At 41.8% G+C, this 14,943-nt stretch overlaps 1 protein-coding gene across 2 annotated transcripts in view; it reads left to right on the top strand.

Annotated features, from left to right (window-relative positions):
- TLN2 (talin 2) overlaps positions 1-14,943 on the top strand; it is a 328,992-nt gene that overhangs the window by 295,415 nt on the left and 18,634 nt on the right. For both annotated transcript variants that reach the window (XM_069765599.1, XM_069765598.1), the window contains 5 exons: positions 6,618-6,743; positions 7,529-7,645; positions 12,414-12,599; positions 12,690-12,797; positions 12,880-12,985. In XM_069765599.1, the coding sequence (XP_069621700.1) occupies positions 6,618-6,743; positions 7,529-7,645; positions 12,414-12,599; positions 12,690-12,797; positions 12,880-12,985 (643 nt within the window). The remainder of the gene's footprint in view (positions 1-6,617; positions 6,744-7,528; positions 7,646-12,413; positions 12,600-12,689; positions 12,798-12,879; positions 12,986-14,943) is intronic.

The raw sequence follows: 14,943 nt of genomic DNA, 5'->3' as shown, positions 1-14,943 counted from the left end.
TTAAAGTGAACCTGTCACCAGGTTTGCCCCATATAAGATAAGACCATTACCTTTCAGCCCTGATATACAGCATTCTAATATGTTTTATATAAGCCCCCAATCTGGCAATCAAGACCAGAAAACGACCTTTTATTATATTCGCCTGCGGAGCGGGGGCGGTGTGATCCGAGGGGTGTCGCTGCTCTTGGTTTGGCGCCTCCCTTCTTGTGATGCCGTCCTCCTTTCATGTGGATGAGCTATCCTATGTTATCCACAGTGTCCCCAGCATTGTGCTCCCACACAGGCGTACTTCTCTGCCATGACGAGGGCAGAGCAATGTACTGCAGGTCGCAGGCACGGTGGCCCTTTGATCTTTCCTGATGCATGCGCACTGCTGTACATTGCTCTGACCTTATCATGGCGGAGAAGTACGCCTGCGCAGGAGTGCGATGTTGGGGGACACTATGTGGATGATGTAGAACGCGTCATCCACACAAAGCAAGAGATGAGGCACCGAACCAAGACCGCAACGCCCATTGGACCTGACCACCCCATTGGTAGGTGAGTATTTGTTTTTCTTGTATTGCAGGCTGGATTGGGGGCATATATGCTACATATTAGAATAATTATAATGAAAATCTTTATATAGCTCTAACCGCTATTCGGCAGCGCTTTACAATTCAGCTGTTCATATACAAGTTATAAGGAACAACGTTGCAGATAATACAGTAATTAAAGCAAACTAATGACGACCCTGCCGGTAAGAGCTTACAATCTACAAACGCTGTATATCAGGGCTGAAAGGTGCTGGTCTTATCTCATATGGGATAATCCTGGTGACAGGTTCCCTTCCACATCTTTGAAGACCGACAATGTTTTTTCTATAGCTGCACCCTCAACTGATACACACTCGGTAATTGTTTTACATATGCGGTGCTTACTGCCATTTAGCTCAGCCCCATGTTTTCTTTTCTTCACACACCTCCTCAATTCCTAGATTTCAGCCTGCATTTCATTCTTTTGTGCTCCGCTGTAAATCCCATTATGCATCAGTACAGAATCATATGGTAGCTAGAGCCAGCTCTACCCCTGCTGGGGTAACACTGGTTACATTCTATTAAGTAAACTAATATCCAGTATACAATCTTGTACATTATAACTGTGACGGGAGCTGTGTAGTAAAGATCAGTACCTGTGATAGGCGCCAATAAAGAGGGCTGGTAAATGTATCCACATATTGTAGAGGCTGTGAAGTCCTCCTGTTCAGAAAATGTAAATAGAATTTTAGAATGTGAGGTGACATAGTCGCTTAAGAGGAATTAATGGAGAAAAGTGTAAGATGAAGAGAGTTGGTAAAGGGGAGTGCTTCATTGGCCAAATGTGAAGGCAGAACTTGACCCGTTTTTTTTTTTTAATAGAGGCCACGTTGATCGCATTATTTTTTTTCAAGATTTAATAGGACCTGAGAACTCTCCTGACATACTGAGTTTAATAATATAATTTATGAAGTACTAATTCTAGAGCATCTGTTTTGATAACGCTGCATTGTACTCTTCCTCTGTTATTTCTACTTGAAATACATGAATGAATTGACAACTGGGTGTTACCTAAACATTCTCTGACACTAATCCGTGCTGACAGTCTTAGATTCTGTGTGGACGCATTTGTTTGACAGACAAGGGCAATGGTAACACTCAGTTGTCAGATTTATTCATAAATTATCAGGAGGAATAACCAGAACAGCACAACAGAGTTGTAGTAACAGACATGTCAGCTGATCCTGCAGATATGCTTTTCATAAATTACTTCCACTCTGATGAAAATTTTAGACATCAATTTGTTTTCCTAGTACTGCTGCTTCTATTTCATCATTAGCAGTTGATCTGACCATTGCACTAATACCCCATATTCTGCTTATTCAGCTTCTTGCCTGCACATAGTCTAGCAAATGGTTTTGATGTTATCCCCAAGCTTAGTCAGTTCTAGGGCTTATCTGGGACTATTTTTATTTATTTATTTTTTAACAGGTATTTGCTCCAGACCGCTCCTGCCGGCTATTCTGCTTCTTTACGTCAGCAGAGCAGTTGTTCCTCTTCCGGGCTGCTCTGTCAATGGGGTGTAATTGCCGACGTCATGCTGATTGACAGGCGACTTCTTGCAGTTAGGCAGTAGGGAGCCGGCTGTTAATCAGCATGACTGCATCTGCAGTCACACCTCATCGACAGAGTAGAGCAGAAGAGAAGCAGCTACTCTGTCAATATGATGTCAGCGGAAACCTCAGAATTGCCTTCACCTTAAAGATGACTTAAAATGAATCTGCTACAAATTGATTGAATCACGAAAAGAAACCACTTGATTTATTTTTTTTTTAGTGCACCAGATTAACCCCTTAACAACACGTGATGTTTTGGTGGTGTTACTGTGGTAGCCAAGGTCCTTCTGAGGTCCCTCAGTGCCACCATATTGGTTAGTCTTTGCTTATATACTGCATTTAGCATTACAGTGTACAATACATGTGGTCAAATGGTCGCAGATCCAAGTTCCCTGGTGGGACTAAAAAAGTCAAATGTTTAAAAACAGAAAAAAATCAGTGTTGTTTTTTCCTCATCCAAAATTAAGGAAATATAAGATTTTTTATATTGACACATCTGTAAAAATCCGATCTATGAGAATATATAAAATTATTTAACTCACAAGGTAAACTGTCCTTAATATTCAGACCCCAGGCCCCTAATATTAATTCAGACTCCAGGGCAGAGCTCTAAAACGGCATAAGGCTATGTGCACACGTATTCTGGTCTACTGCGGATTTTTCCGCAGCAGATTTGATAAATTCACAGTGGAAAACCGCTGCGGATTTATCACGGATTGACCACGGTTTTTCTGCGGTTTTCACTGCGGTTTTACAACTGCGATTTTCTATTGGAGCAGTTGTAAAACCGCTGCGGAATCCGCAGAAAGAAGTGACATGCTGCGGAATGTAAACCGCTGCGTTTCCGCGTGTTTTTTTCTGCAGCATGTGCACAGCGTTTTTTGTTTCCCATAGGTTTACATTGTACTGTAAACTCATGGGAAACTGCTGCGGATCCGCAGCAAAATCCGCATCGTGTGCACATAGCCTAAAGAATTCGAAATGCCAGACTTTCCATTTTTTGTTTGCCACACGTCCCTGAAAAAAAAATTAAATAAAACCGTAAACTGTAGCAATGAAAAAAGCTCCGCCTTTTTTTATTATTATTTGTGAAACAAATATATACAGAAATCTGGTATCGTTGTAATTTTACTGACCTGGAAAATAATTTTGCCAGGTGATTTACCCCACAAAGAAGGCTGTAAAAACAACCTTCACCGTATAACATACGGAAAAAAACAACCCTCCCCTTTTTTTTTATATGGTAAAGTGAATAGTATTAATAGAAACTACAGTTCTTCCTGCAATAAAAAAACAAACAAAATAAAAACAGCCATTACGTTTATGTAGATGGAAAATAATTTTTAGCTCTTGGAAGAAAGCGAAGAAAAATGAAAGAACAATAAGTTGTCCTTAACCCCTTTCACACCATCCGCCGTACATGTATGCCCCAAGTCCGAAGTGGTTGTACGGAGGGAGCTCACGCAATGCGCTACCTACCAGGTGATTGCTGTGTGTCACAGTCAGGACCTGCTGCTAACAATCACAGGTGGAGTGGTGCTCCATCTGCGATTGCTGACCTGTTAAATGCCGCTGTCAATCTCTGACACTGGCAACTAACATGCGCCGGCATGTGTGTGCATCATTCTCTACGCCCTTTGGCGCACCCATGACGTGATTGCAGCTCGCTGATGACCATACAACTCCTTAAACATTTTTTTTCAAACTTCAGATTTTTTTTCTTTCCCCTCCGCTAAAATAATAATAATTAAAAAAAACTTAATGTGTTGGGAGAACCCTATTGCAAAGTCATTTTTTACCAAATTACTAATATATATTTTGTAAAAGAATTCCCAATTTTTTACAGTTTTACTGCACTTGGAATTTTTTTTCTTGCTGTTCACTACTTTGTGTGGTAAAAGCTCTCATATGTCTGTGGACAGAAAAATAAGAGTTATGGCTCTGGGAAGAAGGGGAGGAAAAACCTGAAACACAAAAATGAAAACTCATCGCTGTGTGAAGGCGTTAAGGATTAAAAGCCATATTCCATATTCACTGATACTGGTGATGCTTAACTGACACGTGTCTTTACCAAGCTTGGTAATGAACTGTATGTTTAGAATAAAGTCACAAGTGTCTGCAGGGACACGAGGGAATATTGTTTTTTGCTGTGTAATTAAAAAAGCTTTCTTGTGTCTTTACTACCTATACCCACTTGCACCAACACTAGATAAACCCATCTGATGCAAAAGTGTCTAAAAAGTGATATTTATCAAGAGATAACCATTTACTATACTCGCCAAGAGTTTTGACACCATTTTATTTTTCAGTAATTTTGCTGCTTTGGTGTTTTGAGATTTTTTAGTCAGATGTTTCTTTGGTTAGTGAAGTACAGTTCTAAATATTTCATACTTTTTATACCTTTATTGACAAATACATCAAGTGTATGCAAAGGCTCAATATTAAACATTTTCTGTGATGAAGCCCCCTTCAGGCTGTTTAAAACATCTGGAATAATGATTCTCCGGAGAAGATGGGGTGAGCACTACAATGAGTCCTGTGTCATGCCAACAGTAAAACATACTGATCCTGAGACCATTCACTTGTGGTGTTACTTCTGATTACTGAGCATTGCCATGAATAAGGAATGGTATCTTATCAACCTCCAACTTCTCCAATGGTCCAAGAACAATTGGATGATGAACTATGCTTTTTCCAGCATAATGGAGACATGTCACAAGACAAAAGTGATAGTTACCGTATATACTCGAGTATAAGCCGACCCACGTATAAGCCAAGGCACTTAATTTTACCACCAAAAAATGAGAAAACGTATTGACTCGAGTATAAGCCGGGTATTCATTGTGTCCCCTCATCCCTATCCTGGTATGCCTGGCTCCTCATCCGTATCCTGGTATGCATGACTCCTCATCCCCATCTTGGTCTGCATGGCCCCATCATCCCCATCTTGGTCTGCACAGCTCCTCATCCCTATCCTTTAGGCATAGCCTCTTAGTCCCTATCCTGGTATGCATGGCTTCTCGTCCCTATCCTGGTATGCATGGCTCCTCGTCCCTATCCTGGTATGCATGGCTCCCCGTCCCTATCCTGGTATGCATGGCTCCCCAGCCCTATCCTGTTGTGCACAGCTCATCGTCCCTATCCTGGTATGCATGGCTCCTCATCCCTATCCTGTTATGCACGGCTCCTCGTCCCTATCCTGGTATGCATGGCGTCCTCATTCACTGCTATTTAGTAGTGCACACAGTGTCAGCTGCAGCAGCTGGGCTTTCACATGTGCCGCTACTAAAGGGAATGAACATTCACTGCATTCCACGTCTATGGGAGTGGAGAGCAGTGAATATTCCCTTAAGTAGTGGTCACACGTGATTACCCTACCACTGCAGGATGCCGGCGGCTGCAACCACAGTGCATGCAATTATAGAGAAATGAATATTTACTGCAAGCGCAGTGACTATTAATTTCTCTTTAGCAGCGGACACAGGCTTTAGCCGCAGCAGCCGGGCTACTCCTGCCTCTTGTGACCCGCTGCTCCATCGCTGACGATCCCAGTCTGTCTATTGGGACCCTCACTTGAGTATAAGCTGAGGGGGTTGTTTTCAGCACAAAAAAATGTGGAAAATCCGCAGATCTCAATCGTATTGAGAAACTGTGGTCAATTCTGAAAATGCTGGTGGACAAATAGAAACTGTGAGCTCCAAACACTTAATAAGACAAGAATGGTTGTCATCAGTCAGGATCTGACCCAGAAGCTGATATCCAGCAGCCAGGATGAATTACAGAAGTCTTGACAAATAAGCTCAACACTCTAAATATTCAATTACTGCAGAAACTTGATAATTTGTCAATAAAAGTGTAAAATGTTATAAAATACTTAAAATTGTACATCTGTAACCATAGAAACATCTGCTAAAAGGTCTGAGAATACTTTCTGACAGCAGCCTATCTTCTGCAGAAATAATATGGTTGGCGCTTGAATTCTGACTACAAATCTCCTTCCCCCCCACATAGCCTGTCTGGGGTTGTTGATGAAGCCCCATGCTCATTAGATGGCCAACTTAATCCAATGTGTTTGGGGGCCTTAACTGTGATTGGTCAAAAAGGTTTCCTAATCCCTCTAACCTTGGTGCCGCTCCACATTAGCACAGCAGCAAGTGTATTGTTTTATGCCTTTCAGGAACTAATGATTCCTCTGCTTTATCGTATTTTCCAATCAGAGATGAACTTTCAATCAGAGCAGAAATTTTAGTTGGGTTTGTGAAGGTTGTATCATTTCACATAGCTGGAAAATGCCTCATGATGAAAGATTCATCTTGATGTAAAGTGTGTTGGATATACGGTATGTTAGGCAGCTTTCCGCTCTGTGATGTATTGCTGCTTCCTGTGGCACCATAAGGATTAATAGCATGAATTAAACACCGCAGAATTGATTCTTTGCAAGTTTTCAATCAGTTGAAATGATTCATTTGCTTCCATCCAATTTTAGGTGGTACTAATCAACGCCATCAAGGATGTAGCAAAGGCTCTTGGAGATCTGATCGGAGCCACAAAAGGTGCAGCTGGCAAAGCTGCTGACGATCCATCCATGTATCAGTTAAAGAGTGCTGCAAAGGTAATGACCAGATGATAATCTTATTAATATAATAGATCAGATCAATAGATCAATGGCCAAGCTGTACACCAAATATAGATGGTCTCTTTAACGTTTTACAAACGTCATACAACTACTTACCGGATATACTATAGATTAGAGGGAAAACCAGACCTGACCACAAGTTTATAAGGCTCACAATCTAAATTCCCTATTCATATTCATTTGGAGTGTGGGAGGAAACTGGAGCACCCATGCAGATGTTGTCCTTGGTGGGATATGAACCCAGGACCCCAGAGCTGCATGGGCACAGTACAAACCACTGAGACATTGTGCTGCCCTAAAACTTTTAGATTCATCTAGACTCCATGGCAGAAACCTGCGAGTTATCAGACCCTTCTCGGAATCCTAACATTTCAAGTTAAAAAATGAATTCTTCCCTAGACTAGACAGATGGAAACTACTGTATTTTATAAGATGTGCATCGTATAATACGGAAGCAGCTGACCTAAGAGAAATAACTCTCTCTCTCTCTTGCCCGACATTGATCTGCTGGATGGGTGCAGGGCATGAGAGAAAGCTACCAGGACCTGAATAGATTCTGCACATCCGGAGTAACTGAAGGACCTTTCAGGTTGTGATCAGTCATCTGCCTGAAAGGAACTATAATATGTGTTAAAAGTTTTTGAAATAAAAACTTTTTTTTTTTTTTTTTTTTTTTAGTGAGTGCAATTAATACAAGACAGAAGTTTATATGGCAGAGTCTTTCTCTAACAAGTCTATAATTCCTTTTTGCCTTTTCTCAGGTTATGGTGACTAATGTTACCTCCCTGCTGAAGACTGTGAAAGCCGTGGAAGATGAAGCTACACGTGGTACAAGGGCTTTGGAAGCTACAATTGAGCACATCAAGCAAGAGCTAACTGTGAGCAAAATGTGGTTTATTGTTCAGCCTTATAATGCCCAGACAGGATGCACATACGGTGATGGAACTATGGCTTCAGTCCAGTGCTTATAAATGCATGAAGCTGCTTGCACTGATTACAGTGTGCACTCTCATGTTTGGTGGACTTGCCAGAATTACAATGTTTTTAACCCTTTTCTGAAATCTGGCGTAATAGTATGCCGATGTCAGACTCCCCCTGTTGGTGTGGGCTCCGGCGCTGAGCCCACACCTTTCCAGGCACATGACAGCTGATATGTACAGCTGACATGTGCCCGCAACAGCTGCTGGTGAAATCACGATCCCCCCGCAGCTGTTAAATAGTTAAATTCAGCTGTCAATCTCTTACAGCGGCATTTATCTTGCGCTTCCGGGAAGCACGCTGGAAATCCCGCCCATCGGTGACTCTGTCACGTGATCGCGGGTCACCGATGGGTTGGCATGGCATTACAACCAGAGGTCTCCAGCAGACTTCTATGGTTGTCATGGCCAGATTGCTGTGAGCACTTCCCAGTGGTCGGCGCTCATAGCAAGTGAGCATTTCTGTTACATACAGGCGATCTGATCATTGCCTGTATGTTGCAGAGCCAATCAAACTACTGCAGCTTCTAGTCTCCCATGGATGCTATTGAAGCATGCAAAAAGTCAAAAAAAAAAAAAAAAAAGTTTTTAAAAATATGAAAAAAATAAAACAACGTTCAAATCACCCTCCTTTCATTCCATTCAAAATAAAACAATAAAAAAAATCACATATAGACATATTTGGTATCGCTGCGTTCAGAATCGCCCAGTCTATCAATATAAAAAGAGTTAACCTGATCGCTAAATGGCACAACGAGAAAAAAGTAAAAACGCCAGAATCACGTTTTTTTGGTCACCGCAACATTGCATTAAAATGCAGTAACGGGCGATCAAAAGATCGTATCTGCATCAAGATGGTATCATTAAAAACGGCATTTCGGCACGAAAAAAAATAAGCCCTCACCCGACCCCAGATCACAAAATATGTAGATGCTATTAGTATTGGAAAATGGTGCCATTTTTTTTTCTTTATACAAATTTTGGAGGTTTTTTTTCACTACTTAAAAGAACCTAGACCTGTTTGGTGTCTATGAACTCGTAATGACTAGTGATGAGCGAATATCCTCGTTACTTGAGATTTCTCGAGCATGCTCGGGGGGGTCTTCCGAGTATTTTTTTCGTGCTTGGAGTTTTATTTTTTAGCGCCGCAGCTGAATGATTTACATCTGTTAGCCAGCATAAGTACATGTGGGGGTTGCCTGATTGCTAGGGAATCCCCACATGTACTTATGCCATCAGATGTAAATCATTCAGCTGCGGTGCTAAAAACTAAAACTCCGAGCACTAAAAAATACTCGGAGGACCCCGAGCATGCTCGAGATATCTCGAGTAATGAGTATATTCGCTCATCACTAGTAATGACCTGGAGAATAATAATTGCAGGTCAGGTTTAGTATTTGGTGAACATAGTAAAAATAAAAAATTGTGAGATTGCGCTTTTTTTTTTTTTTTTTTTTTGCAATTTCACCACACTTGGAATTTTGTTCCTGTTTTCCAGTGCACAATATGTTAGAACCAATGGTGTCATTCAAAAGTACAACTCGTCTCGCAAAAAACAAGCCCTTGCATGGCCGTTTTGACCAAAAAATAAAAAAGTTGTGGCTCTGGGAAGAAGGGGAGCAAAAAGTGAAAATGCAAAAACAAAAATACCTCTGATCGTTAAGGGGTTAATTATTGCTTTTATGTTTCTAGAATTGTACTACACTACATCACATGTCAAATTTCATGTTCATAAATGTTACTACCAATTGGTCTTATTTGTGACCTTTATCGTTGTGGGGAAAAAACTAAATATTGTTTATGCAAAAGTTTTCTTATCCTGTCTGTCAATACTTAGGCTACTTTCACACTAGTGTCGGAATCTCCCCGTCGCAATGTGTGGGCCGAGATTCTGACGCTAGCGTTTGATGCGCCGCACAACGGGTGCAGCGGATGCGTTTCTCCGGCGCATTTGCTGCCCCATTTTGAGGTGCGGGGAGGTGGGGGCGGAGTTCCGTCAGCGCATGCGCGGTCGGAAAAAGCGGTCCGTCGGCAGCAAAAAAACTTTACATTTAACGTTGTTTGCTCCCGGCGGTCCGCCAAAACCCGGCGCAACCGTCGCACGTTGCGACATGTGGCAATGCGTCGCTAATGTTAATCTATGGGGCAAAAACGCATCCTGCAAACAACTTTGCAGGATGCGTTTTTTGCCATAAACGACGCATTGCGACGTATTGCAAAAAACGCTAGTGTGAAAGTAGCCTTACGGACCATAAGTAAACCAGCTAGGGGCATATACTCAACTGGGTAACTCCCAATACACAAAGCACCTACCAATGGAGTCGAATTCCACTTCAATATCAAAATTGCAATATTGTTAAATAGTTACTTAAAATGTATAATATTAAAAATCTTGATGTGGAACAAGAAAATTAATTGATTACTACAGAAATAAAAACTGAAGAAGATTAATCAGAAATGAATCCGTATAAATATGCACCAAAGTCACAACAATAATCAATACCGATGGCTTTATACTATTCCCAGTGTATGCAGGGCGAGCAAGATAAAAAGGCCAAGTTAACGTTAATAACTGCGGTACAAAGCTGTTAGGCAGACCAAAACCGTTATCCAGAAGAAATTGTCAAGCATCACCCCATATCGGGGATAGTGTCCAGCTCATGGTCATTTTTATATGGTAGGAATGATGAGAACCATCTGTAGCAATCATGCCTTCATAAATGCATCTTCTTTATTATGAATCAATAAAAACAACTCAGAAAGAAACATCCAAAAGTTAGAAATCGTGATTTTTAACTTTTGCATAGTTATTCCAAGTATTTATTGAGTTATAATAAATAAGAAGCATTTATCAAGGCATGATCGCTATTGCTGGTTCTCATCATTCCATTAGATCTACGTTTACTTTGTTAAATCATGGACCATTTGATCCGGGCCAGGAGGGATAATGAAATACTAATAAGTTTTGTAACTTTTGTTCACTGATGGATTTCTGGTGCAATTTTCCTAGATACATAGTAGTTTAATGTTTTTCTTATGCCACATCAAGTTTTTTTTTTTTTCAATGTGTAGATATTGTAATAATGATATATTGTGATTTTAAAATTGATGTGAGATGTGATGCTCTCTTATGCATTACAATATACAGTACAAAAGATAATCTTACCAAATCAAGCAGTCCGCCCTTCATTCCAAATGTCCAACGTGCAGATATTTGGGAAATTTACTTTTCGGGTACAGTTTTGGTAAACGAACTTGGGAGTAAAGTTCGCTCGAACCCAAACTTCCACGGGTCCGCTCATCCCTACTTAGGAAGGGTAAAACCGCTGGATTTGTTTCAGGGAGTTTAAAACCAAAACAAAGGACAGTAGTCTATAGCATGAAAATTAAGAATGAGTGAATGGATGTGTTTTCAATCCAGTGCTTGGATTTTTGTCAAGAGGAGTTACATATTATGATTCATAGACAAACAAACAAGGAAAAACAATGTACTAGTCCAAAATAGTAAAAAGTCTGTACTTTATTATTAAAAGCAGAACAACTGGTGTGGAGGGAAGGAATATAAAATTGTATAACAAACAAATATGTCAGCTGTAAACACTTAGAACACACACATCTCATGGATATGGCTATATTTAGCAAACAATTACATATAATGCTGCTGATAATTGTTCATTTAAATCACTGGCCATAATGTCACAGCAATTGATTCAGCAGACAATGTCAAGGCTGTTTAGGGAAATTATTCTACCATTGTATACAAGTCTCTCTGCCACTAGAGGCTACATTACTAGCCATCGTGGCAACATATCAACCCAAACAGTGACCATTACCTATGCAGGCTGTGCAGCTTATAGCCACAATCCAGAGGGGGGGCGAGTCCGCCCCAACGTACATTTCGGTCCTGATTCATATTGAGAAGGAACATATGTCAAAAAGAGAAGATGTATTCAATAGTGGTACCTTTATGGAAATAGTTGTCCACCAACATTCACCATCCAACCTGACGTAACTGGAGGGGATCCCCAAATCAAGGTGTGAAAAATCAAGAAGTCTCATGTGCAGCATGGACATTAATGAGAAAAAAAATGAACGTTTTTGAATTTACCAAATGGCTGCAATGAAACAGAGTGAAAAATTTAAAGGGGTCTGTATACTTTCCGTTCCCACTGAATGTGTGCGTTTGTATACATATATACACATATACATAAGAAGCCTGGGGAAGCTGTATGCTTTTGAGTGCTGTAGTTCTCTATCGCCACTTGATGTTGTGGTAGTGATGGCAATCCTGCTCTATGTAACCATATGAATTTTAAAATGTTTTGAATGTCATCTTGTACGCAAACAAGTTTTGATATGTAAACACCAGGTTTTTTTAATAACTGAATGCCCAAAAATCATTACATTGAAACGTAGAATCATAGCCATCCGGACATGAAATGGACAAAGATCCAAGTACTGGATCGAAAACGTGTCATTCACTCATTCTCAATCTAATTTTAATGTTTTACACTACTGCCCATTTTGGTTTGGTTTTAAATATCTTGAATGAAATCCATCTGTTTTAACCCTTCCTATGGACAACACCATTGAACTGAGGGAGGCATTGGGAGCAGGGAGTATCACTTATAAAAACAAAAAAACAGTTAATGTAAATAATATTTCCCAGGTCTTCCAGTCTAAAGATATACCTGAAAAAACCTCTACCCCAGAAGAATCAATCCGCATGAGCAAGGGAATTACTGTGGCAACAGCCAAAGCAGTAGCGGCTGGGAATTCTTGCAGACAGGAAGATGTAATTGCTACTGCTAACTTGAGCCGCAAAGCGGTGTCTGAAATGTTGACGGCCTGCAAGGTGAGTTATGTATACGTGGAGATGCAATGTGTAATGTAAATATGTGCAGATTAAATGTCTGCGAGTTACAAGAGAGCATTGTTTTTGCAGCAAGCCGTTTATCATCCAGACATAGGTGAGGAAACAAGGGAGCGAGCACTAAAATACGGCACCGAATGCACGCTAGGATACCTGGAGATGCTGGAACATGTCCTAAATGTGGGTACTTTAGTTTATGGAGGTGGTCTACAACAAAAGTTAATACAAAATATGATTTAGTCACTGGTTTTCCTGCATTTAGATATTGCAGAAACCCACTCCAGAAGGAAAGCATCAGCTCACAGCCTTCTCAAAACGTATTGCATCAGCCGTGACCGAACTGATACAGACAACAGAAACTATGAAAGGTAAGACCTCGCTGTACAAAATAATTTACAGTCGTGGCCAAGTGTTTTCAGACTGACAGTTTGGTTTTCACAATGTTTGCTGCTTCATTTTTTTTTAATGGCAAATCTTGATTTTTATGAAGAATGATCAGATGAATTGCAAATACCATATATACTCGAGTATTAGCCGAGGCACCTAATTTTACCACGGAAAACTGGGTAAGCTTATTGACTTGAGTATAATCCGGGTATGCATTGTTCCCTTATCCCTGTCCTGCTATGTGTGGCTCCCCCCCGTCGCTGTCCTGCTATGTGTGGCTCCCTGTCGCTGTCCTAGTATGTGGCTCTCCCGTTTTGTCCTGGTATGTGGCTCCCCCGTCTTGTCCTGGTATATGGCTCCCCCATTTTGTCCTGGTATGTGTGGCTCCCCCCGTCCTGTCCTGGTATGTGTGGCTCCCCGCGTCCTGTCCTGGTATGTGTGGTTCCCCCCGTCCTGTCCTGGTATGTGTGGTTCCCCCCGTCCTGTCTTGGTATGTGTGGCTCCCCCCGTCCTGTCCTGGTATGTGTGGTTCCCCCCGTCCTGTCCTGGTATGTTTGGCTCCCCCGTCCTGTCCTGGTATGTGTGGTACCCCCCGTCCTGTCTTGGTATGTGTGGTTCCCCCTGTCCTGTCCTGGTATGTTTGGCTCCCCCGTCCTGTCCTGGTATGTGTGGCTCCCCCTGTTGTATGCAAGGCTTCCCCATTCCTGCATGGCTCTCCAGCCCCCTTCCCTCCCCCGTCCCATCGTTGTATGCATGGCTCACCTTCCCCCCCACTCGCCCTCCTTGCGCCGTCGCTGCATCTCCGTTGTCACAGCGTGGCAGCTCTTCCTGTGCTGAGCGGCCACATGGTACCACTCATTAAGGTAATGAATATGCGCTCCACGCCTACGGGAGTTGGGACGCGTGCATATTCATTACCTTAATGAGTGGTACCACGTGACTGCTCAGCACAGGAAGAGCTGCCCACGCCAGGACAGAGATGCATCAACGGCGCCAGGTGAGCATGATGTCTTCTGTTAGCAAGCATCTGCCGCTGCACCGCCGCTTCCCCTTCCCCGTTGGCTTTCTGGACAATTACTCGTGTATAAGCAGAGGGGGGTGTTTTCAGCACAAAAAATGTGCTGAAAATCTCAATTTGTACTCGAGTATATACGATAGTTGCAATTTCAGGGATGATCTTGTTGGCTCAGGAGAAAGTTTTAACGAGGCTAAGGCAGCGAATATCACTCTGTCACGCTGAATTTTAAGAGTAAACAGGTTGCTTTAAAAGGGAATCGGTGTTTTTTTCTGCTCATCATGGGTACATCCAAAGGAAACGTGCTGAAATTATTACTTTGCATCTAAAGGACTTCACAGGCAGTCATTGATGCAGGCAAGGTTGCCCCTAAATCAATCATATATTAAATCAACATCTTAAGAGAAGTTCAAGTGTAGTGAAGAAGGCTTCAGAGTGCCAAAAAAGTCCAGCTAGTGCCAGTGCCATTTGCTACAGATGATTCAGCTTGGGGATCGGTTCAACAGAAGTGCAGAGCTTGCTCAGGAATGGCAGCAGGCAGGTGTCTGCGTATGTGCGCACACAGTGAGGCTAAGGCTTTTTGAGACTGCAGTGGTGTCAAGAAAATCCGCAAATAAGCCACTTACCTCCAGTAAAAACATCAGAGAGACTGACATTTTGCAGGAAGTACAGGGGTTGAACTGCAGATGACTGGGGTAGAGTTGTTTTCTCCGATGATCACACTTCAAACTGTTAAGGATATCTGGAAAAATGATTATCTGGAAAAGAAAATGTTACTGCTACCAAGATTCCTGTGTCATCCCAACAGTAAACTATTTTCATCCGGGGTGTGGGCTCACTTGTAATTCTGACTGATACCATTCTTTATTCATAGCACTGTTCTCTACAAAAGACCAGCTTCTCCCGTCTATCCAGGAGTGATTT

The sequence above is a fragment of the Ranitomeya imitator genome, chromosome 4 (assembly GCF_032444005.1).
Source record: "Ranitomeya imitator isolate aRanImi1 chromosome 4, aRanImi1.pri, whole genome shotgun sequence".
Lineage (NCBI taxonomy): Eukaryota > Metazoa > Chordata > Amphibia > Anura > Dendrobatidae > Ranitomeya > Ranitomeya imitator.
Note: the sequence above shows the minus strand (reverse complement) of the source record. Positions and strands in the feature narration are given on the sequence as shown.